Genomic DNA, 26577 nt, shown 5'->3' with positions numbered 1-26577 from the left:
TCTCAGAGGTGGTATTGAGGACTTCTACAGATTGAATGCACCATATCGCTATCAGCCTGACCACTTTTTGGTTATTTCAAGTAGAAGTTCATCTTTTTTCTTAAACATTTATTCGAAGTAAATATTTCATGCATGTGAGTTGGGAACGCTATGCGTACGTTTATAGACCATCTAAGAGTCAATCCTAGATCAACATTGAATTTAAAATCGAGTCATTCAATGTTAATAAACAATAAAAGAAATCAACGTTTAACTCTCGAGTCATCTGCTAAGAGAAAAGCTTTCTGCAAGTACCAAGAACAGAACAGCCAAAGAGATATACCTAATAATTTGATAAAATTTACCTAAAAATCAACAAAGCAAATACCTCAACACTTTGATAAACAAATTCAAATTAGCTGCTAACTAATTTGCACCATAATAAGTGTTGTATATACAACAAATTTGTAATTTTTTGTTTACAAAAATGATGTCATCTAAGAATTTATTTTCTACTTGCTAGGTGTCAAGCTTAACGAAATTTAAAATAAATCTACACACACAATGTTCACAACACTCCATTGATTTCAGTGCATATGTTTAATTTACCAAAGTTTCAAGTTATTTCAATTTTGTTTTTATGAAAATGCAAAAGATGCAAAAGAAATATCGATATCTATGTTATAGATAATTTTCAAAGACGTCAAAGACATACGAACGAATGAATGAACGAAACACTTAACGAAACTTAATTGAGGTTACGTCTGAAAGTACCGTAACGAGAAGATTGTCAGTATAGATAATCTTCAAGGCCGTTTGAAAAGCCATCCACGTTAAAACAATCTCATACAAATGAATGAATAAACGATACATTTAATTAAACTTAAGTGCGGTTACGTGTAAAAGTACCGTGTCTTGAAGATGATCTATTACTCAGCTTGAAAATTCAACGGTCTTTCATTGACCCTCATCGTGCATTCTTATTTAGTAAAAACAATGCACATCAAGCATTAGTGACCGTAGTGACAGCTGTCAAATATCATTTTGAACGAAAAAAAATGCAAATTAAATCAAATTAAATGCTTTCAATGCTTTATTTAGAGTATCACTCATGATTGACGTGCGTTGGTAAAAAGCTTGATCAAAAATATGATGTAAAGGATTTCCAATCAATACAATTGCTAAATGTTTCTCATATGCAGAATGAGCACCAGCTGAATATCACCAGCTGGTGTACAAACAAAAACACTTTGTATTGTATACAATTCAAAGACAACCTACACAGAGTGCATTTCTACGTTAACGTCATCTACGCGCACATAACACGTATGAATGAAGTAAACACATGGTTAAGAATGTGTTTTGATTGTTTATCATACAATAAGTGTGTGTTAGCAGATCCAGCTGGTGCTCATTGTGCTGCACAATTTGTGCATATGAAAAATATTTACAGGGAGTTGCGGGAAGAAGAACAACTACATGAGTAGTAAGACTTAAATTATTTGCCGCAGCATTTACGTGTACCGATTGTTCAATATTCAATTATAACCAAATCCATACAATAGTATACCGAATTGGCAATATACTCACCGAAATTCGTCATTTTACTATATTTCAGCCAAAATAAGAAACCTTTTTTCACGATCCTGAATACAGCGCGTAACTCGATTTTAAACACATTTTGCTTAAAACGTAAGCACTATGAGTGCCATTCAAGAATGTTAAGAACTTCCTGAATTCATTGTTTTCCCAGCAATTTGTTACTGATCGATCGATCGATCCGAAAGAAGACAAATTTTGTTGGGATAAAACATGGAAAACGCGGAAATAATGATTATAAAAAACACACTCCACTACAATGAATGTCGGATAATTTCTTTTAAAAACGCCTTTTTTTATTAAGTATGACCCGACCTGACAGTATCAATTCAAATTTGTTGAATCAGAAATTTGCATCTGAGAATGTAAAATATTACAGAACAGAAAAACAAAATCAAATTCATCGTATGCGAAATCCGAAAAAAAATATAAAATATAAAATATGAAAACTAGTAATTGATGTATCGTAACATCACAACAATAATTCATCACATTGGAATTTATAACATTGAGCACCACCCGATAATTATTTTCAAAAGAAAACAAAAATTCTTTAACATTAATTTCGCACAGTCAATAATCAAATATTCGAATCCAGCCCGCCGCGCCGTACTGACAAAAATACGCAAATTTAGTACACAATGACATCAAAGTTGCCAACGTAAACCGTCAAATGCGTGTATAAATCATGTCGAAGTTGTTTTGATTTATCAAGTTGAAAACAAATTATTTGTTTCAAAGATTTGCTTTGAAAATTTTAAAAACGCAAATTTGCGAACTTATCAGTGTTTTTCTTTATAAAAGTGTTCAAATCTGTGAAGTGTGTGTGGAAAATTGCCGAGATTTGCAAAGAAAGTGATCAAGTTAATTCAGAAATTACGCAAATTTGCCGATCAAATATTGCAAATTTGTACTAAAAAAGACAAATTTGCCAACCTTTGCTCGGCAAATTTGCGGACTTCCCACAATGATTTGCTTAATCTGATGGTGGATTTGTATTCTCGCATCCTTGAAATATGGAGATTTGCCCAGAAAATATTGAATCATTTCCTATTTTCCTTAAATTTGCCACTTAACCATTCGGTGGCAAAGCCATTTGTTCTACGACATTATAAGTAAAAAAAAGCAAATTTGTTTCAAATCTTTTCGCTCAAATGTCTCGTTTTTTCGGCATTTTTCCTTAAGTGTAAATCAAAAACTTGTGGTAATTGATGGTATTGAATGAGCATGAGCGAATGGTTTTTGTGCGAAATTAAAATCAAAGAATTTTCTTTTCTTCTGAAAGTAATTATCGGGTGGTGCTCAATGTTTTAAATTCCTAAGTGATGAACTTTATTGTTGTGATGTTCGGATACACCAATTACTAGTTTTCATATTTTATTTCGGATTTCGCATACGATGAATTTGATTTTGTTTTGCTGTTCTGTAAATTTGTACATGCTTTTGTCAGATGCAAATTTCTGATTCAACAAATTTGAATTGATACTGTCAGGTCGGGTCATACTTAATAAAAAAAAGGCGTTTTTAAAAGAAATTATCCGACATTCATTGTAGTGGAGTGTGTTTTTTATAATCATTATTTCCGCGTTTTCCATGTTTTATCCCAACAAAATTTGTCTTCTTTCGGATCGATCGATCGATCAGTAACAAATTGCTGGGAAAACAATGAATTCAGGAAGTTCTTAACATTCTTGAATGGCACTCATAGTGCTTACGTTTTAAGCAAAATGTGTTTAAAATCGAGTTACGCGTTGTATTCAGGATCGTGAAAAAAAGGTTTCTTATTTTGGCTGAAATATAGTAAAATGACGAATTTCGGTGAGTATATTGCCAATTCGGTACTATTGTATGGATTTGGTTATAATTGAATATTGAACAATCGGTACACGTAAATGCTGCGGCAAATAATTTAAGTCTTACTATTCGTGTAGTTGTTCTTCTTCCCGCAACTCCCAGGCTGTACTTTGAAAATATTTAGATCAAACAAGTATATAGCAGATCCAATAGGAAGACTGCTGATAAGCTTATACTGCCTCATATATTTATGAGGGTTGAAGTTTTTATCTAAACTAATTTTTCGTTGCTCCTCCGCAGAGCTTGTCGACAGAAATAAGAAATAATTTCCCTCGACGTTCTAACAAATTATTTCGAAGCTCGGATCGTTTGAGTTGGATCTGATACTTCAACGTAACTCATTCTAATATTTTTAATTCGGTCATAAACAACTTTTATGTAACGTGTTAGGCTCAATACCACTCATAGTTATCGAAAATATGGGTTATTAGTGTACCGTAATGACATAATTATGGTTAATAATAGACTCCGTTTGTTCGCTAGCAGAAAGTTATTTTAAAAATTTTTCGTTTAACACAGAAATTGTGTGACTTTGGATCGACATGTTATCGCATTATTAATTTTCTTTTTACGTAAACTTACTCAATGGTGCAAGAAAAATAGATGTTCTTCACATAAAAACCAAGAATTATTTCCTATTTTTCGGTAGTTTAACTTGAAAGATTGAATTAAAAACCTAACGTAAAATAGACACGCGCAGCAGAAAAAAGTTTTTGATATCGTTTCCAGACAGATTCTGTCACGAATTTTACCTGGGTTACTTAATAACAAATTTTATTTTCCTCGTATTTCAATCAACTTAGGCCCGCTGAAAATTATTTAAAAGTGCTAAACCAAAATCATCTGCAGGGTAGGGTCTTATATGGATAATACATTCCAAGGCTGTAAACTTGGGGAGGTCACGCAGACGCCATTTTATTAGATACGCGGGAACACACTACTTTTGATGATTTGCCATGTAAAAAAATTCACGATGTCATCACGCCGACGAGAATCATCACAGTAGGTGAATTTTTGTATGAATTCCGCCATTTTATCATCAACTGTGGTGTGTCACCCGCGTATCTGTATCTGCGTGACCTCCCCAAGTATACAGCCTTGAATACATTCACGATTATCTCATATTTTATCATCAACAAAATCATTGAATCTATTACTTCATTTGTAGAAGGTATGTCCTAGTACATTATCACTTCACCATTTTCGCTGTATCGATATAAGTAAAAGGGATCATTACATAGATCTGATCGGTTATTTGTGTCCTCGATAGCAGATGGCTATCGGTTTCTATAGGATCAATACCATTGACTGCGGTGTTCAAACCATAATTGTTTTGGTATCCCGCTTGCGATTATGTTATCATTTTCTGTGGTACATACCAATTCGACTATTTTTCATTCATCGTTTTAGACCTAAGCTCCGAATCCCTCAAATGTTTGTTTGGCTTTGCTTCGTATACATAGTTCATTAAAAATGACAACATCATGTTAATGCAAATAAGCAATTAATAAAACGACAAAATATTTACTTTGTAAGTATATTACGTTATCAAAGGTTACAACCGTTTTGTTTTAGCTTTTAGTGGGGGCCTTCAACGCAGCTAACTGACTTGTTTTCCATACTTTTTCTTATTGCACACTGTAATTTATTTACCTCTATTACCATTAACATAATGCTGACTTAGAATCTAGGTAGCATGACCTAATCTAATGTAAATTTAAATGAATCGCCTTTCAGATCGAAACGACATGTAAGCTCGGTGTATAACAAGAACCATTTGGAGGTTATTCACAGTAGTAAGGTGTAAATAAAAGGCTCTACGATTTAGACATAATTTTAGAAATTTATAGCAAACACTACCAAGACTATGTCGCCAATTCTAAATATTATTTTTCTTGTATTCTAAATTTAACTTGGCAAATAGAACAGTAAACGTGCAGATAATAATATTAGGCAAATAATGCCTCGGTACTCGGTTGAAATTTCACGTACAATTTTATGTAATTAAATTTATTAAGCAAATTTTTGGATAAATTTAACTACGCACTGACTATGACAGTGTCATGGTGATAAATGATGAGCAGATGTAAGAAATGATATTGCTGCGGCATATAATACTCCTTACCGTATTGAGTTATCTCTAACTTGGTATGTGATCGGTTAATGATTGCCTATTTATCTGAACTTTTGAATGAGCTGATGAATTTGCATACAGTTCAATAAAGATAAATTAATTTAAAGCTTATTATGGTGCTGCACGCGTTCACGTAACCACAAAAACATCTCGAAATCCATTGCAACTTCGTTGACACTTTAAAAATGTTAACTTTTCACATGTGCAAATTTACATCGTCAACTATCGAATCTGCTACTTCTTTTGATCTAAGTTGACATGTTGACATAAAATATTCTATCACTTCATTTTTGTATCAAACAAAAGAGCATTTTTTTGTAAAATCGGATAAGTCAGATCGTGCTTAGTCAGATCTTATGTCAACCAGGGCCAGCCTGGCTCGAAAAAGCCCTTCGGGCATTGTATGCCCTTAATTTATACAAAATCAACGAAAACCCTTCGGGTCGGGCCTGATGTCAACATATCAGATCATAGCCATCCGAAAATGGTACCGCTACTCTTGGAATCTATGGGAAAAGTTATGAAAAATGGACACCGAGTAAATCCTTTTCCCATCATAATCCCATAGATACGCCTAGGGAAACACTGCATTGAGTATAACAAGTTTAGAATAATATAACAAGTTTAGATAGAATGTCTGTAAATCTACTACGACTTTTTTTTGTAAATTTGCAGTTTTCAAAATTTATCTAATAACGACAGTGAACCACTTAGCACATACTAGTCGTTTTATTTAGTGCCTCGTAAATAGCGATCGTTTAGCGCGACTTAATATCGATTCTAAATTATTCGAAATTATTGCCAATAATTTGAATTCGAAAATTTAATTGATGAAATCATTGAAATGCACTTTACGTAATTGCTTCCATATTAAACTATGAAAATAAATTGTTTTAAGATGGTTCTCTCTCAAGTAAATGATTGTATGGAAAAAGCCGTTAATTTGAATTTATTGATTTTCAACTCACATTCACATGACATAGAAACAACCATTTTATCCCAAGGCATTTAGAGTTTTCGTCGGATCTGAGCTAGAAAAATGTAAGTATACCTGGTACACCATGATCTTTATACCAGTCTGAATTGCCATTAAAGCCACCGCATAAAGTTTTTAATGAAAAAATACGACACGAAGAGAAATCAAATATACAGTGGAAAGTTCATCTAGAACTAAAATTGCATGTCTTTCATTAATCAATAATGACTACAAAACAGAGGTGAGCTCTAGGTTTAAGTTTAAACAAACTTTTGCGTCAAATGTAACGCTAGCTACAAACACGCTGCAGAATGCGTTGTAAATAGATCAACTTTAAGGACGTTTGAAATGCCATCCACGTAAAGAAACCACAGAATGCTAATATGGTCCTATAACACTACATTACTAGAGCACAAGGTTGCACTCGCTAATCACTTTTTTTAGCGACGCTAACGCTAACGCTAATTCAGAAAAATATTAGCGTCGCTAATTGGATTCGCTAAGTAAAATAAAATTAGCGCGCTAATAGCCCAGTCGCTCTTGGCCGGTTAAGCTCTCGAATTTCGAATTTAGATGTTGACAATAAGAATTACAAAAACACAATTTTTCCTCTCGTAAACAAACGTTCACATGGACTTTAAAACCTGAACTATTTATTTTTACAAAGAAGACGTCTGGCTCTTTCTATTCGAATACAAACGAAAATATTTTTGGACGAGATTTGAGTGACTCATTCTTATAAATTTCTAATGTTATTTACTTCACTGTAATTACCAAATTAAAATATCGAAAAAATAATTTTGATTAGTCGAATTATTTTGCTATTTTTGAACAAATTTTTAGCGAATTAATTAGCGACTAGGGGAAACTTTTCCGCTAACTACGTTTTAGCGACCGCTACTCACTATTAGCGAGACTTTTTCGAATTTAGCGGCGCTACTAGCGTCACTAGTAGCGTCGCTAATGACTAGCGGCGCTAGTGCAACCTTGCTAGAGCATTGGTCAGGTTGTTTTAAAATGTTGTATATTATATCACTTGTGGGCTTTATTGTCGTATAAACTGGCGTCTAATCATCATTTTTACATCACTGACAAGAAAGGTGTGAGAAAACGAAAAGGAACATAATATAGTCGAAGGAAATAGTCTAAAAATATGTAACTTCACTTACGCTACTGAATTTTTGAATGCGTAACATCAGGTCTTACCGATTTGGGTAACATTACAGTAGTAGGCTGGACAAAGCGTCACCATTTAATGTGTCACCTGAGCACATTTCAGTGAATTCCGTGGACGTGTGCACATTGTAACCAACTTTTTTTTGTTTCGTCTCGTCTCGGTTTAAATTATTTGATCAATTGATAAACTTCAAAGAGAAAAATAAGGTCTATTGAAGACAGAATAGTTGTTGCATCATTCGAAACTAAAATTGGAAACTGGTAAGTTTATTTTGCTCCATTAAAATTCCTTTCATTTGCAAAATTCAAGTTCCCAGAAATGTAAATCGACTTTTAGAACAATAACTACTACGCCTTACTTTTGAAGTGCTTCCACAAAAGATCACTTTCAAATTAATACGAAATTTAAAGATTGAATCATTCAACAATTGTGATCGTATTTTCCCAACAAGCAAACTTTCAGAAAGCCTAATTATTTACTCCATCAATTCCAAAGGTTACATCATCGGAAAATGGCTGATCAATCCCAAACGAAGCGTAAACGAACGAACAAAGTCACCAAAACTGATGCGGATGAAACTCCGTCAAAGAAAAAGGCTACAAGCGATTCATCTGCTGCCAGGAAGGCTGAATTTGAGAAAAAGTTCGAAAATGGTTTGGTCAAACTTACGAACATTTACAAGCAAAATGCGACGCAATCATTGCAATCGGCTAAGACATTGGAGCGCTACGCTGGATTAATTACGAAACTGCACGTCACCTACAACGATAAGCATCATCGCTACGACAAAGAATTGGAGGACGCCATTATACTTCATTGCCGGCAGTCTTTGATTGAAGTGGAACTGGTTGGTTTCGATCGAAATGCTTTCAATCATATCAAAACGCCGTTTCCGAACGTTAAAAAAGTCTGCTTCAGAAGTGGAGAATTGAGCAAGTTTATTTCCGGATTTGACAAATGGTTTCCGAACGCTTCCAGTTTGGATTTGATCGAGTTGAAGATACTGAAGCCAGCCGATACGAAATACATCGAAAAGAGGTTTCCTGCCCTGGAGCACTTGGGCGTTATCAACCCACGTCAGGCTGACGAAGACTTCGACTACAAGTACGCAAGCAAAAAGGAAATTAATAGTCTTCGCAAGATAAACATTTTCACATCAGTGAATGTCAACGCCACAATCAGTATGAATCCACAACTAAAGAGTCTTGCGTTGAAACACACGAATGACGATCGTCGCGGATACTACGTTGATGACACAGATGGAATTAAGATCTCATCTGACTTTCTAACGTTTCTCAATGAAACATTGCCCGATTTGGAAGGTCTAAGTCTGACCGTCACACAGTTAGACTTCGGTGATAGAGCAGAGGTGCATTTCAAGAATCTAAAACGTCTGACAATGGCTTTTGAATCTTCGTACACTTTGAATAATTTTAAATTTTCAACGGATGACCTGGAATTTTTGTCTCTTGCTGGTGTGCTGGACAAAGAGTGTGCTAAATTTGTGTCGCTCAACAAAAATGTCAAAAAATTGAAGATGAGTGGTGTGTGGAAGAAGCCGGGATTTGACTCACTGCTCCCAGTGTTATCAACATTACCGAAATTGGAAGAAATCGAATTGCCAATGAATGGTGGATTAACGGCTGGCCCTATAATTCCAATTCTTATGCTACCAACATTGACCAAAATGGTGGTTCTAAAAGGAGGAGCTTCTGACCAACAATCGTTATCGCTACCGAATGCATTCGAAAAACAATTCGGTGGAACTGATGAGTGGCAACTCAAAATTGACGAAAACGGAGCCATCTTTCAGAAAGACGAAGCAACAGGTGATGCTTGAACAGTTATGTTACAAAATGTAACGGAAAATGAGCAAAAATGAATTTTCTTTATTTGAATTTGTGAAACATGTTGAATGTTTTCTGTTCGTACCTTTTATTAGAATTTGAACAATGATCGTGTTTCATTCATTGTAAACATGCGTAATGATATTGATATTTCTGTTTGTATTTTTAAGTGAATTAAATAAGCAAATATGCAAACACTCGTTTTTTCAACTGACAATAAAATGAGTATAATTGAAATTGGCTTAAGGGCATTCTCAGTTCCTATAAAATATCCAATCAATCTGCGCATTAAGCGTAACACATTGAAATTAATTGCGGTTTGCCAACTTTCGGCACCCGGACTTTACTTAAATAGTCGAGGAATGCCTCCAAATAAATTTCTAAAAATCCAAAACTGAAATCTAGATTTTTAGAAATTTATTTGGAGGCATATTCCACGACTATTTAAGAAAAGTTCAGGGTGCCGAAAGTTGGCAAACCGTAATTATTTTGAATGTGTTAATCGACCACTATCAAATTTTCCAGCTTTCGAAATATTTTCTTTACCGAAAATTAGTGTAATTCCGAAATCTTTCCTTATAACCGTCCATGTGTATCGATTTGCTTGATGTGGGACCTGGCATTTACTTTTAGGGTAAGTTAAACAAAACGCCATCGTCATTTTTACATGATACCTAGGAAGGCTTTGTTCTAACACCCCTGGTGGATCCTTCATCGACTTGATAAGAGCGACTTCTAAACTTATTATTTAAAAAATATTTTTATACGAAGGCTTGATGTCTTCGTGAGTGTCTTGATCCTTTCTTTCAGATCTTACTTAAGGTTCGCAACTCAGGTCGTATTCAGGTCGTAAAACGATTGAGTTAAGTTATCGAATTAGTAGAAATCGAGTTGACATAATTAAGGGCAAATTTTCAATCTTCAACTTAAAATATCAGGCAGTACCGGACTGGCCATACTTGGCGAAGATCTCTATGAGTTGATTAAACTTCTGAAATTGCCCCAAAACCCTTCGAACCCTACAGTATTAATGTTTGGTCGATAAAACATTATAAGTTTCATAAGTTAGATAAGTTTTTGTTCATCATAAAGTACAACTTCGTTGCGTTTACCAAATAATGTTTCTTAAAAGACGAAAAGTCCCAGAATTTAAGCAATTAACAAAATATTAAAGATTATTTGATAAACTGTTATGATAAGTGAGTAGGAAATAAAATATGGGCCAGTTATTACAACTGGTCTTCGGAACTCTCGCTCTGATCAAAATAGTCTCTACCGAATATTGAGGAAAATCTTCCGATGTTACTCTTAGGAAATGGACAACTTTTCTAAAAAAAAATCATGTGAGAGAAGAACATTTATTACTCTTCACCCATATCCGAACAATAAACTTTCAAGTAAAACCCAGCCTAAAATGAACTCTCGAACGAGATTTAATTTTAAATTGAACAATCTGCAAGACAATCTGACAATCTGTTAATAATTGAAATTTCGTTGCAAAACAACCGGAAACGATATTCAACAAAAATCCACCAAAATCCATTCGGTTTAATTCAAAAGCATATTTTTTCTGAAGACAGGACATCATCTGCCGGAAAATATAATATACAATGAGAGATACAAATTCCATTGTGAAAATGTTAACATATGTGCGTGGTGTGGACTTAGATCTATAATTGCAATTCTCGAAATGTGATGTCGTCGATGATTCAATTTCTTTTTTAAAATAAACTTTCTTTTCTTTCTTATAAATATCATTGCAAGAACGGAATTTCACGGATTGAGCAAAATTTTATTGGCAAATGCCACTGGCTTTAAATTCGAAACAGAAAAATTATTATAATGAATGAACTCATCGTTTATTTGAACGAAAATGTGTCTAGATATAAATGCCTCTGGGTATATAATGTAGTATACAAAGAACATAACAGAATTTAAATAGCAAAATGTAGTAAAAATAAATAAAAGTTTGAATTAAAATAAATTTGCACTTTAGATTAACTAGAGGCATCTAATAATGATCATCGAGAATAATGTGAGTACAGAAAAATGTTTTCAGTATTGGCATAAAGGCATGCATTAATACCGCCGTTCTGTTCGCAGTTTCGTGTTCATAAAATTAGAATATTCAATATTATGAACGCTGAACACACAATATATGTCCAACGAGAAATATTACCTTAACTTATACTTATTATTTGCTTGTTTTGTTATTCAAAAAAAATCTCTGATCTGTCATAGATGACCTCGCAACAAAAGCCTCGCAAATATATATTTTATTTTAAATAGACGAATTGAATAAATAATTGTTATTTTGTTTGATGTTATTTTGAATGTTTACCATGTTTACATTCAAATTCAAGTTTCACATTGAAGCCAACAGAAAATTGCGAACATTCGGTCTAATTGTTCGAATTCGGTTGCATTCTCAAAAGCTTTGGTATAGAAACAACGCACTTCAAGCAAAAGTGATCATAGTCAACGACTGCCAAATAGATCTACTATTTTGTGTGAAATGGTTTTTTACAGTGTTTTACAGTTGTGTGACACAATGTCAAGTTTCAGTACCCTATTTAGAGTACGACTATTGCCTGAAGTGCGTTGGTAGAAAACATTTTGCATTGAGAGATATTTTTGGCAATAATTCTCACTGCTCATTAATTTTGTAAAAATATGAAATGTCGGTTTCTGACCGTTTTACCATCGGCAAGCGCCGTATCTCCGTAAATTATATCATTAAAACTTTCGTTTAGAATACTTTTTGAGAATATATATATGAGATCATCGTTGCTGTTTGAGGTTGTTTTCGATAACAGATGAACAGCAGTTTTCTATCATATTTTTCAAAATAAACAAATTTGACCAAAGACTTCCGTTAGAAAATAATTTCCGAACATCATATTTACGTAGGTATCGAAGAAATTAGACGCCTAATTCAAGGTGTACAAAACATCGTAAAGTAATAAATTCAACATACGATCCCCGGTATCCATTCGGACTTCATAAATACCGGTTACGTGTTCAAGATCTGACCTAATGAGATATATTATAGCCGACAGAGTATTGTATATACCAATCATCACACAGCATTATATAAATCATGCATCAACATATCGCGCTCCAATATATACCGATATAATATAATAATGCCCCTCAATAAATATCCAATATATAAAGTGTTTGTTGAATGTAATTTTCAAATTAATTCACTTTCAATTTTGTAAAACCTAATACACATCGTTATATTGTTGAACTCAAGCCATAAATTTCTAAAGTGATATTAACGAGCCAACAATTATTATTTAGATGAATTGAAACTTAGATAAATTGTAAAAGCGTTACATAATATTCATTAGGCGAGAGAATTATAAATATAACTCGTTCCGAAGACGATAGATAGTATCATGATGACATTGATCTGGATCGACATTTTCTATTAATAGCGCTTATTGTTCACGATCACATAACGATTATTTTTTGTCATTCCAGTTGACCTAAACGATCATTTTTATTTCAAATCGTCTCATGAAAGAGAATGCACACATAATGTCAATAATTGCAGATATTATTGTCATGTTAAACAATTTTTACTACCTGTCCCAAGCGAAAGTTGATCATTACACAGACATTCGCCCCATGCGAAAATGATCCATTTTACAATTTTCGGTTCATTTTTTAGATTTTCCTCTGTGGAAATAGTTGGTTGATCAATACTCTGTGAAAATCATGTTTCACATGGAGCACGTAATAAACCAGAATACATCGGATGCTGCTACGTACTTCATTTTTGTTTAATAAATCAATTTAATATCATCCCTTAACCTATATAGTGCGTGGGATACTATTCCAGACTTATCTATAGAGTAGAGAAAAGTAAATAGCTCGTAGTATGAACATAGACACAGCCAGCAGTGCTGTGACATAGAACAAAAATGAGAGAACACTCTTAGGGCAATGTAATACCAGCGCTCTTACAAAATGAAAAAACTTGTCTAAAAATAGCATAAAAGCAAACTTAAAAATAGGAAAGAATTGAAACAAAAACAATGAAAAAAAACACAGTTCCAACAGTATTGATCAAACTCAATCGTCTGTTTTTGAACAACTTGCTTCTGGAACTGTTTTTCGAAAAGTCTACGCTTGTTGAAAAGGCAGGTATGGAAGCTTGTTGCTCAAAAGCATACTAACTTGTGAGCTTTTATGACAAAAAATTTGCGTCATGTAATGAATTACTTTCGCAGTATCCAATGTATCCTACTGTTATTTCAAATTTAGTCTTTGATTGCAAATCCATTTTAGGACGAGAGTACACGAGCGTTGATGGGATCGACAATTATGCTGCATTTTCCATTGTAATTCCATATTCAACACAGGCACAATGGAAAATGCAGCATAATTGTCGATCCCATAAACGCAAAATTACTCGTGTGCTTTCAACCTTAGATATCGCCAAACTATTTCCTATATATCAGTTTACGTAGAACAGAATAGAAATTCTGCGCAATGTAGTGTCAAAAATTGGTTCTGGGCAACGTAGAAGTCCTCTGGAAATTATGCTTCGGACTTTAAACAAACGATCACAATCCCTTTACTTAATTTCTCAGTTCATTTTTCGGGTCATTTAAGATTTTCAACATTTAAGAAGTAGAGACAGATCTTTAAATTACCGGTCAAGTCTCCATTACCTTTCCCATTTCATATATGGAATCTATCACTTTTTTAGGTGTATAAAGTTACAATAGAGATGAATAGATGAGTATATGGGTATATGAATAGATGAGTATATAATTTCGTCATTTCTGAGGCATAAAGTGAGCTGTGTTGGCTATGTTTTGCGGTAACAAATCAGTCTCTAAATTTTCTAATACTCAGGAGACCCAGTGCTTTCATACTAACAAGAATTGGATTTTAGCCCGCGAAGGGTGACTTGTGTGATCGAAGAAGTCGGCGGTTAGTTGCGTTACACGTTTGTGACTTTTCGAAATATTTTTACCAAATGTAAACTGATTTCGGTAAACTTTCTTCCCTGAAAGCTATGGTCGAGACGCGCAGTTTAAGCCCAATGTGAGGTTGGTAGCCCAAAATTTGTGGGAGATATGTCTATAAGAGTGATATTTTTCGGGAGTTATTAAAAGCCAGAATTTTGTTTTTTTTTTTCGAAATTGGTGGTCGTTACCCCACAGAAAATGTTGCTTTGGCTCAAAACCGTTTAAAAAAATGGTTACAAAATTTTTCGAGATAATCTCGACGAGTTAAAATTCGAGGTTGACACTTATCACCACTGGGAAGCTGTTTTCACCTACTTCACTCACCCAACTAACCTGATCGACCCAGAGTATTTTTCTCGTGAATTCATATGCTGTAGCTTTCGATTGACACCGATCTTCAGTTTTTATATGAAAAAATGTAATTTCGGCAACGTTTGGGTCGAGTTGATTTCACCTTAATTCGAAGCAGAATGGACCAAAAATCTTCTAAAAAATTTATTTCGTGTCATTTGGTGCAATTGTGGAGTTTTAGCGTTACATGAAAACAAGTTTACAGAAATTATTTGAAATTTACTGAGAATATCTCGGAATGTCGAATACAAACAAACATTTTTTGGTCATATCTTCCCGAGACCTAATGCCAATGACCTCTCATATTGGTGTCAAACTATGCGTCTATTAGAATCAAAAGTTTAATCAAAGCACCTAGCAGGGTAATAGAGGTTTTTACACGTCAAATAGAGTAGTTTTTTGATACCAATAATACCATTAGCAGCCTTAATGGTAATTTTGCAATGACATTATGAAAAACAAGGCATCAGAACAGTCAGAGCGTTTGCTGCGACTTAGCCCCGAACGACCCGTAATCCTATTTCGTCCGTAACCATAATACGTCCGTAGCCGTAATACGCCCGGAACCCTAATACGTCTACAACCCTCTAATGTGTCTGTTACCAAAATGCATGGTCAAATTCACTGAAAGTATTCATTTTTAAAATTGCGCATTGCGCAATTACGAAAGCCCGTACGAAGTACCTCTAAAAAAAAAACAATTTACGACATTATTTTAGAAACCCAAAATTTTTTGCCAACTTTCCATTGGGTATTCAATTACCTCTCAAATAAAACAAAAATTAGCAAAATCGGATGATATTTACTCGATTTATGTGCAAAAAACACTTAGGGCCGAATAGCGGCCTTAAACCAAGGGCCCAAATTTAAAACTTTTTTTGCCACCATTCTATTCGGCATTCAATTATCTCTCAAATGAAGCAAAAACTATCAAAATCGGATGAGAATTTCTCAATTTATGTGCAAAAAACACTTATTGCCGAGTAGCGGCCTTAGTCCAAGGACCCAAATTTAAAACTTTTTTTGCCATCATTCTATTCGGCATTCAATTATCTCTCAAATGAAACAAAAATTAGCAAAATCGGATGAGATTTACTCGATTTATGTGCAAAAAACACTTAGGGCCGAGTAGCGACCTTAGTCCAAGGGACCAAATTTGAAACTTTTTTCGCCATCATTCTATTCGGCATTCAATTATCTCTCAAATGAAACAAAAACTAGCAAAATCGGATGAGAATTTCTCAATTTATGTGCAAAAAAACACTTAGGGCCGAGTAGCGGCCTTAGTCCAAGGACCCAAATTTAAAACTTTTTTGCCATCATTCTATTCGGAATTCAATTATCTCTCAAATGAAACAAAAATTAGCAAAATCGGATGAGATTTACTCGATTTATGTGCAAAAAACACTTAGGGCCGAGTAGCGGCCTTAGTCCAAAGGCCCAAATTTGAAACTTTTTTCGACACGTTCTTTTCGGTATTCAATTACCTTCCATAAAAAACTAAATCTTGCAAAATCGGACGAGATTTACTCGATTTATGTGCAAAAAACACTTAGGGCCGAGTAACGACCTTTGAGCCCTCCCAACAAACCCGCGTTGCATCTTACACAAGCAGCTATTGCGTGCGTATTTCGGTAGATATCGTCGAAAGACTGAAAAACACCTATAGGGCCCTAGCTCTGGAAGGGCCGACCCTACCATGCTCATTTTCGAACTTGACCTTACTTTTGTCGATGCCAATCGGGGAAAAAAAGAATTTTGAAAAAAGGTTGTGATTTACTCTAGCTAGAGGGGTCACGGACAGACGGACAGACGGACAGACGGACATTTTTAGCCCCGTACGAAGTACTGGGGGCTTATAAGATTAATATGCCGTTTGTAACACGTCGAATTGGAAGCAGCCAGTAAGGGCAAAGCATTTGGTTATGTTCATAGATGACGAATCTGCAATAAAAAAAATGTCCGTCCGTCCGTCCGTCCGTCCGTCCGTGACCCCTCTAGCTGGAGCAAATCACAACCTTTTTTCAAAATTCTTTTTTTCCCCGATTGGTATCGACAAAAGTAAGGTCAAGTTCGAAAATGGGCATGGTAGGGTCGGCCCTTCCAGAGCTAGGGCCCTATAGGTGTTTTTCAGTCTTTCGACGATATCTACCGAAATACGCACGCAATAGCTGCTTGTAATATATCAAATGAAAGGTATTGACGAGTAGAACAAAGTTGCTGTTTTTGGGTAGGATGCAACCCGGGCTTGTTGCGAGGGCTCAAAGGTCGTTACTCGGCCCTAAGTGTTTTTTGCACATAAATCGAGTAAATCTCATCCGATTTTGCTAGATTTAGTTTTTTATGGAAGGTAATTGAATACCGAAAATAACGTGGAGAAAAAAGTTTCAAATTTGGGCCCTTAGACTAAGGCCGCTACTCGGCCCTAAGTGTTTTTTGCACATAAATCGAGTAAATCTCATCCGATTTTGCTAGATTTAGTTTTTTATGGAAGGTAAATGAATACCGAAAAGAATGTGGCGAAAAAAATTTCAAATTTGAGCCCTTGGACTAAGGCCGCTACTCGGCCCTAAGTGTTTTTTGCACATAAATCGAGTAAATCTCATCCGATTTTGCTAGTTTTTGTTTCATTTGAGAGATAATTGAATGCCGAATAGAATGATGGCAAAAAAAATTTCAAATTTGGGCCCTTGCACTAAGGCCGCTACTCGGCCCTAAGTGCTTTTTGCACATAAATCGAGTAAATCTCAACCGATTTTGCTAGTTTTTGTTTCATTTGAGAGATAATTGAATACCCAATAGAAAGTTGGCAAAAAATTTTGGGTTTCTAAAATAATATCGTAAATTGTTGGTTTTATTTGAGAGGTACTTCGTACGGGCTTTCGTAATTGCGCTATGCGCAATTTTAAAAATGAACACTTTCAGTAAATTTGACCATGCCCAACTTGACTTGCATTTTGGTAACAGACGCATTAGAGGGTTGTAGACGTATTAGGGTTCCGGGCGTATTACGGCTACGGACGTATTATGGTTACGGACGAAATAGGATTACGGGTCGTACGGGGCTAAGTCGCAGCAAACGCTCCGACTGTTCTGATGCCTTGTTTTATTGCGGATTCGTTATCTATGAACATAGACAAATGCTTTGCCCTTACCGTCTGCTTCCAATTCAACATGTTACAAACGGCATATTAATCTTATAAGCCCCCAGTACTTCGTACGGGGATAAAAAGGTATGGAAATATTCGCATACTTCGATTCAAGTACTACTTTATTTTTTTCTATTACCCTGCTAGGTGCTTTGGTCTAATCCAATTTTGATATTTTGTTTCATTTTGTCAATCCACCTAATTTAGGGAAAACTAAAAGATTCGCTACAAAGTTCAACGTCTTCTTCAAAACCATCTCACACACAAACCGAAAGTTTTATAGTTTCCCAACTATTACAGCTATTACAGTGACAAATAAAAATCGGTCATAAAATCAAAATTAATTATTTAATTCGATCTGACTGCATCATTAGGACATTTAGCTGGTGTAATTCATGTTTTCGGTTACAGAGATCATCATTGGTAGATGCGCGTTTAAATTTATCTCAAAATTAGTGTTCGTAAATAAGAATTGGAACATTCCCAGCGACATTAAATGCATGTTTAATAGCGACTGCGTTCATTAAATTTAACTATTCCATTTTCATATTTCTCAACATTAAATAATTTCGCCCACACAAAATTACGCGTAACCGTCGCACGCTACACACAAAATGTGCAGAAAATTGTTGCAAATTTATGAAATTGTAAAATTGAGAAGCGATAATGAGAAAAGTTTCTGTGAATCAATTTTGAATTCAATGCTATCCGGCAGGTAAAACGAATGGAAAATAATTTTAACTTTTCTTAGATTTATGAGTGCATTCCACTTGAAAACGTTCAAATGTTCTTCTTCAAGCACTTAAACTTTATATCGTAGCCATGACTTTTCAAGTGCTCGTATTTTCAGTAAATATTTCAGTGAGTGAACAGCGAATAGCTTCCAAATTTAGATAATTCAGCAAAAATGTATGTACTCACCTTGAAGCTGCATTATGGTCATTTGATATTCGGCTAGCTTTTCATCAACATAATCCTGTGACTGATTAGCAATTATTTCAGCAGTAGACGGTCCTTGATCTTCGTCATCGTCATAAATTATATACGATTTTGGTTGGGGTGGTTCTAGTGGCGCTCCAACGAATTCGTATCGCGCAGGTTCATACGGCGCGGGTCCACTATACAAATACTCTGGTGGCGTTTGACAGACTATTGGCGAAGCGCGTGAGTAATTGTTGTTTATAGGCGGAGGACTAAAAGGGGGACGAACGTAAGGTTTCGGTCCATTGACTCCGATCGGAGACGGTGAAACCATGTTTTGATGCGGTGATACAGGCTGTACTGGTCCCGGCCATCTGGGACGTGGACACGGTATTTGCGGACCTCTAGTTCCACGTTGTCCAGGCGAGCCAAACATTGGCGATATCGGCGTCGATCGGGGAGACATTCCAACCGATGATGTGCCTGGCGCTGGCGAATTTACCGATCGCCGTGGACCGGATATTATTGGTGGAGGTGATGGCGCCCATGGTGATGGCGGTCTGTATTGTATAGGTGATTGTAAGGGTTGTTGCCAACCTCGTGGAGGTTGATTTGGTCCAGACATCGGTCACCGTATCTTATTTTGTTGTTTCGTGTTTTAATTCAAGCATTTCGGATATTCTGGAATTGAAAAAGAAATTCGTTTTTTAACTGAGTTTTTCTGTGTTCTTTCTTCGTTTACAGACAATAAACAATTCTAATTTCGAAATAACTTTCACTTGCAAAAATGCTCATAATATTGTCGGCTATTTTTAGACTAGGATTGACGCAATATCTTTCATATGTTTTCATATATAATGATGCTAGGTGAATGATTCGGCTCTATTGAAATAAAGCAAAGTTTCAATTTTAAATTTCTATTTTTATATGCATTGGCCATTGGAATGGATCAATATTTAACAAAAACATAAGTATCACACATCACGAGAATGTCGGAAATCGCATGTAAATCAACTACATCATCGACCGAAAGGAAAAGAAAATGAAAATGAAATTAATCTCACTAACAGAAAATTTCATTCGATTAAATGTAGCTTATAGCTGAAGATGCATACACGACGCACAACCACGCGCCAACATTTGTTTTTTTCTTCCTGACTTAAATTCTTAAAACATCTAAAATTGATATTTATGTGATATGAAGAATTGGAGGAGATGAATCTTTACGTCCACAGAATGAAAATAAAATGCCGTTACACTTCAAAATATCAAAATACACCCACTCCTCTTAACCGAATTCATTTATTTAGAATTATTAATTTTATAAATAAGATAAGTTCTCTAAATGAAATTATTTTTAAATTTGATTCAATGGACCGAAATGTTTAAGCAGCAAATTCATTTGAAAATTAGTAAGAAGTGATGTGTGTGTGTCTTTTTCTACTCAGATGACATCATCTTTTTAATTTATATAAAAAAATGAGTCTACAAAATTGCATTACCTTGCGTTGATCGAGACAAATTAACGTTAGGATAATGAATTGCAATGTTTTATCAATAAACATTGCATTGGTTGATACAAAACTTAAATTACAGACATATGGTAATCGTTAACATAATGTTTGAGGTTTTACAATGAGCGTTAATATTGTGGGTTATGCAATTACGTAGATTTGGCAAAGGTTATCGTGTTAGACATTCAGATTTGAGACGACAAAAGTAACTCAATGTTGATTGATGATAGGTAATTTTCGGAACAGAAGTTCGCATATATTTGTCGAAGAATTGAAGTTCATTAGCAATTATTTCATCAGAAAGTTTCAAAAATAATAGTAGCGAAAACCATCTGTATTTTACTGTCTAATATTACAGTCAGACGCAGTGAAATTTCAGCATGAATTTGCTTTAGCTGTTTTTCAGCTGATCCACACATACAATCAAATCTATTTATACTTGTTTATACGGTGGAAGCTGCTACATGCAGGCGCATGGTAGTGTAGTGGTAAAACCGTGTGCAAACCACTCAGAAGAGTTGCACTTAAAAAAAGAGTTAGAAATGAGTTGTACGGTAAAATAAATGGTTGCAAAAAATAGTTGAGGATAAGAAAAAGAGTTGCACGCGTAAGAAATAAATTCTAATGATTTTTCATCGTCCACCTGAACCAAAGTACTGTCGAGCGAGAGGGCTATACCTGAGCTAACCCTCAAACAACTACTTAGTGAACAGTGAACCACTTAATATAATCTTTGATCAAATCAACACACTTCAAACAAAAGTGTTTTGAGTGACAACTGCCAAATAGAGTATTATTTTGTAAGAAAACTTTTTCCAAATTGTTTTACGGTGCCAAAATTTGTATGATACACTGTCCAGTTTCAGTACTCTATTAAGAGTATTACTCATGCTTCCAGTGCGTTGAAAAAAGCTAGAACAATCAAGACGAGATAATTGTTGTAAATGTAACTCTTTTATTGGTGGAAATCTCTCCCGCACTATTGAATATTTTAATCGGTACTTGAATAATTTTGGACCAAAAAACACTGAAAGTTTTCTCATGTTAATTTTTGACCTCAAAACATTGGAGATTTTCCCATGGTAATTTTGGACTATTGCATTAAGGTAATACACTGAAAATTTTTGGTATCAGGAAAATCGATGTTGGTAATTTATTATTTCTTTAGCGGTAAAGCTTAATTTTTTCAAAAAAAAAAACAGAAAATGAGTTGCAAAGAATTGCACGTTAAAAAAAATAGTTGCAAGTCGATTGGTTTGCCCCTCGTAAATACCACACATTTCAAAAGAACAAATGATGGACTCAAACTCCGTGCTAGAGCTTAACATTTACATGATCTGTCCCATTGATATTTAATGTACTATTTCAATCTGATTTAGTTGGAACCAAAAAAAGAAGAAGAGTTAAAAGAATCGGTCTCATTAGAAAGCGAAACTTGGAATATTTTACTTTGAATCGTTAAAAGAATATTCCAAATACACTCTAAATTTGGAGTGCGACCGAATCGGAAAAAATGCACCTTGCCTCTATTTCTTCACGTACCTAACATTGCCGTAGTGCAATTTTTCACAATTCTTTCAATTTCCTACGGTCCTGTTTTCTTCTACATTTTTTGTTTATCCAGTGCTGAAATATCGCGTCTTCATCGCTCATTTCCGGCCCACTATAAATAAAATGTTGTTCCTAACTAACTTATGCTAAAGGACTTTTTTTTAGCGAATGAGTGGTTTCCAGTACGAGCCGGAGGCAAGTCCTTTAGCATGCGATAGGAAAAGTACTATTTTGTGTATTTGCACCTATGTCAGAATTGAAAAAAAGAGGTAAAATGTGCTACTAAGTTCTATGGGTCTAGAATGTAACAAAAAAATTCAAATTAATTATTAATAGAACACACCTAATTTTGTGTTATCAACACATTTCAAGCATGAATGGCAATCCAAATAGAGTACTGAAACTGGATAGTGTATCACCAAAAATCTTTTGTTCTCAAACCAAATGAAGTAAAAGATGCGATATGCATTCTGTCTGTGTTTGGTTTTTCTTTTCTTTTTATCAATTTCTATAAAAAAATGTTTTACATGCTACATGCGTCGAAAACCGTACTTTTCATGTTTAAAGCACTTCTTTCGACGTCCTTAGCATGTAAAATCCATTACATAACTCGGGATAAAAAGTGAAAAGTCTCTTTTTCGTGTGTTTATTGACCTCGGCTTCGCCTCAGATCATCAAAATTCACACGAAAACTCTACTTTTCATCTTTTTATCCCTAGTCATGTAAAATACTATTGTTTCATTTTATCAACACACGAAAATGTGACTTTTTATTTTCATTCAGAGTTGAGTTGTGAAATAATTTTTACATGGAAAGTTGTATACGAATCTGTTTGGCTCTAAGTGGCATACCTAGAGAGGAAATTTCGAACAAAATTACGTAAAATATGTGGTCTCAACACGAAATGTTTATTGTTATGTGTGTTATCCCACTTAATTAAGAGGGAAAATTGAACTATCAAAAGCTAAATAGCGTCAACGCATACATGTATTGGTGTAAAATTATACGAAATGTGTATATTATACAAACTGATGTTGGGACCAAATATCGTCGTACAAATTTCCTCTCTAGGTAACTCTCTAAGGTTTGGCTGCAATAAGCCGAAATTGACTAAAATCAAGAGATACGTACTTATTAACTATTTTTAATGCATCTACAACAATTCAATAGTGAAGAGAGTACTGTTTTGGGCTTATATCAAGTAAACTCAATCAAGTTACAACATAGCTTCCTAATTCCTTAATTATTATCCGAAATAAACGCTCGAATATTACTATTCATTTAAGAAACTTCTGAACCTTATGAAGTTAACTCTTTCAAAGATGTGATTGTGATATCATCTGTTATCAGCTGAACAATGAATTTTTGTTTATTAAGGTTTCGTAAAAAAAGTTTAAATGGTAAAACTACAAAGATCTTACATCAAACTGTTAGAAATATACTTTGAAGAAACAAAATCAACATACAAACTCGATAAATAAATTGGTGTGTGTGTGTCGACTACGAAAGGTTAAAAGTGCATAAGCAGCCAAATATTTTATTTCTGAATATTTACTTATTTTATATGTCGAATTAATGCGCTTAGCAACAAATTTCATCAAAGGCATTCAATTGGGATGACTGGAACAATCTATTTCGGTCATAAAAATCTCAGCCATCTGGATAAACGACAACGGCGATTAATACAAAAATTGATTCCAAGTTGATATAATATTCATGCAGCAAAATTTGAAATATAAATTAATCGCCCAGTGGAACACTGTAAATTCGTGCCAAAAAGACTGACAATTTTTTCCAAAATAAGAAAAACATTTTTTCTTTTCATCTTGTACAAAGTATCGAGCATCTATTTTTAAAGTATCCAACCCAATAAAACCAGACGTTTTAATTGAAAGTAAAAATGCCTAGTGAGAAGACACACAAAAAAGGAACAAAAAAAACAACAATTTGCATTTTCCTTGTGCATATATCTTAATTTGTTTCATTTAACTTTGTAACACACTTGCTGGTCATGAATTACAAATGTGTATAACCGAAACGAAATGTAAAAGGAAATACAAGGAAAGTTTCAAGAATGATGTACAGCCAAATTATAGCTATTTTCGTTCCAGACGCCTCATATATCGGAGATGATCCATATGGGATATCACTAGTATAATGGGGATAGTAGAGAGACCACCATTTTTTTCTCGTCGGCTTTTCGTGAAAAATTATTTAAATCAGTTCGCCAGCAGTTAAGTCAATATACACACAATGAAAATCTTTTTTTTCTATTTTTAATATGCGGAAGTGTGTAGACACACTAACCACTAATTCTTAAGCAGAAAAAAATATACTTAGCCAAAAAATGAATTAAATGTTTGCGTTTTTATTCATTCAAATCCAAAATTATATCCATATTTTATGTGTTGGCGCACATAAATTCAGTTTAGATGATTTAAGTTTAACATTTAGAGAAAAACTCATTCTAACGATATTCTATGCCACGCGCTTTATTACATAACCAGCGATGTGAAAAAAATAATTCAAATAAATTTTCTGATCACTTTAAATATTGCACTCAATTCCTCATTGATGGTTGATTTATTCTTAAACATATTCACAATAAAATTAAAAGAAAAATTAAATAATTTTCTTCCTATCGTCCGTTGGACACCCACATACAATATCATCGAAAAATTGCACACCTTCAATTTCATCAAAAAAGTGATAATTACTAACGTCACTCTCACCTTAAAAAAATTGGATAATGTTACTTTTGGGCTATTAAAGTTCTTTGGATTTATCTTCAATTTCGCAACGTATACAATGTTCTACACGACTACCGTTAATTTATTTTATTTTTTTCAATTAAAAAAAGATTTTAGATTCAACTTTTTCTATGTAGGAGAGATGGATGAATAATGTTAATTTGTTCGGGAGCTTAAATCTCGACGAAAACGCAGCACTAACTGAAGAAAATTTTCCGATTATTTGTGGAAACTGAAAAGAAAAAGTCGTCGTTAACACGCCGTCGCCGTCATCTTATTAAATGTGCGTCGGGTAGTTTATTTTAAGCTGATCGAAGCGAATGAAAGAAAAACACGAGTAATTGCTGTATGCGGGAAACGATGGATTCGCCAACATCTTACAATTTTATGCACTAAGCCAAAAGGGTCAGTCGACATTAAGAGAAAAGATCACGATCACTTTTATTAATAGAGTTTTTCGCTGTTTCGTTCTAATCAGTGTGTATAATAAAATGTATGGCAGCTAAATTAAAGAAAATGCGTTAAACATACAAATACACGCACAATTTACACGGGATATACAAGATGTATACAAAAGAAAAACGAAAATCAAAACAGAACCCACATTTTCAAATTAGATTTATGTATGCGCGGATTTTCGTCGGTTAAACAAAATAAAGAAAACATGAAAAGCCGAATGAAAAAAGTGGAAAAACGCACTTGTTAGTCGATTTTCACAATGCAATGACATTTATGTTGTTGAAGATGATTGCAAATTCGAAACAAAAAAATTTCCTTGGCAACTTTCTTTTCATTGATCGACCGTTCGTGGGTGGGTTGGATACACCTTTTAATATATCTTATTCTGCTAAAGTTTAGCATTGTTGTTTTATCGGTCATGTGATAGTGTTGAGAGTGTTGTTTATCATATTGTCATGCGTTAAAGACTCACAAATTTTAGGCAATTAAAAAAGCCGGTCTGTTCGCACACCTGTCTTTGATTTCCATGTTCTTGTGGCCATACACACAAATTATGTGAATGAAGCGATAAGGAAGAGATTTTGAGCGACTTTTTTCGATTTTGTGTTTTCATTACGTTTTTTTGTTTTGTTTTTTTGTTGGCATCTTTTTTTTATATAAATAAAATTTGTTGCAGTGTTGGAATTCTTTAAATATTAGTGGGTAGTTGACCCGTATAAATTTTGCTTCAATTTTCTTGGCAAATCAAGCTGTTTTTTCTTTAATGTTAATAAAAGCGTTCCGTATGCGATGGTTTTTTCGTATTCAAATAAATTATTTATTTGAGTTCGTTTTCATTGTCAACTTTGAATATTAATTGCTGTCATTGTTCTTAATTTTAACGTATGTAAGAAATGATGTTTCCTGCTATAGAAGTAGTGCAAGTCGTTTATTTAATCACGAGTTTTTTTTCAACCTTTTAGAAGAATATTATTAGTTGCTCGATGAATGGGCATGTCTAGAGGGATATGCTTATTGTTTATTAATATAGAAAGTGGCATTGTTCCTTTGGACGACCATTGAAACGATTCTTCACTTAAGTATTGTAACTTTGTACCAATTTTGTTAATTAACTCTGAACTCCATGGGCTGGCCCATAGTATCTACTGCGAACGCTAATAGGATATTGATATAATTTTTGAAGACGTAAGATTAGTGTTTATGTTTAAGAAATGCTGCGATATTAACCACTTCTCCTGCTTATTATATGCTTATCGAATGTGTCTATGCAGGTGAAATCACAGATGAACGGTCTTTCCTTAACCATTGGATTAATTTGACACCATTG

At 34.3% G+C, this 26577-nt stretch overlaps 2 protein-coding genes across 3 annotated transcripts in view; one reads left to right on the top strand and one right to left on the bottom strand.

Moving 5' to 3' along the window:
- The window catches only part of LOC119077062 (nesprin-1), a 127341-nt gene extending 102347 nt beyond the window's left edge, over window positions 1–24994 (bottom strand). For both annotated transcript variants that reach the window (XM_037184196.1, XM_037184198.1), the window contains exons 1-2: window positions 24774–24994; window positions 18976–19656 (exon numbers count right to left, since the gene is read on the bottom strand). In XM_037184196.1, the coding sequence (XP_037040091.1) occupies window positions 18976–19600 (625 nt within the window). In that variant the 5' untranslated portion in view covers window positions 19601–19656; window positions 24774–24994. The remainder of the gene's footprint in view (window positions 1–18975; window positions 19657–24773) is intronic.
- On the top strand, window positions 7761–9784 carry LOC119077064. Its single transcript, XM_037184203.1, has 2 exons — window positions 7761–7979; window positions 8215–9784. The coding sequence occupies exon 2, from the start codon at window positions 8231–8233 to the stop codon at window positions 9557–9559; it is 1329 nt and encodes a 442-aa protein (XP_037040098.1). The 5' UTR covers window positions 7761–7979; window positions 8215–8230; the 3' UTR covers window positions 9560–9784.
- Window positions 24995–26577: the final 1583 nt, after the last annotated feature.

Source organism: Bradysia coprophila, unplaced genomic scaffold, assembly GCF_014529535.1.
Source record: "Bradysia coprophila strain Holo2 unplaced genomic scaffold, BU_Bcop_v1 contig_232, whole genome shotgun sequence".
NCBI lineage: Eukaryota > Metazoa > Arthropoda > Insecta > Diptera > Sciaridae > Bradysia > Bradysia coprophila.
This window is presented reverse-complemented; position numbering and strand designations above follow the sequence as displayed.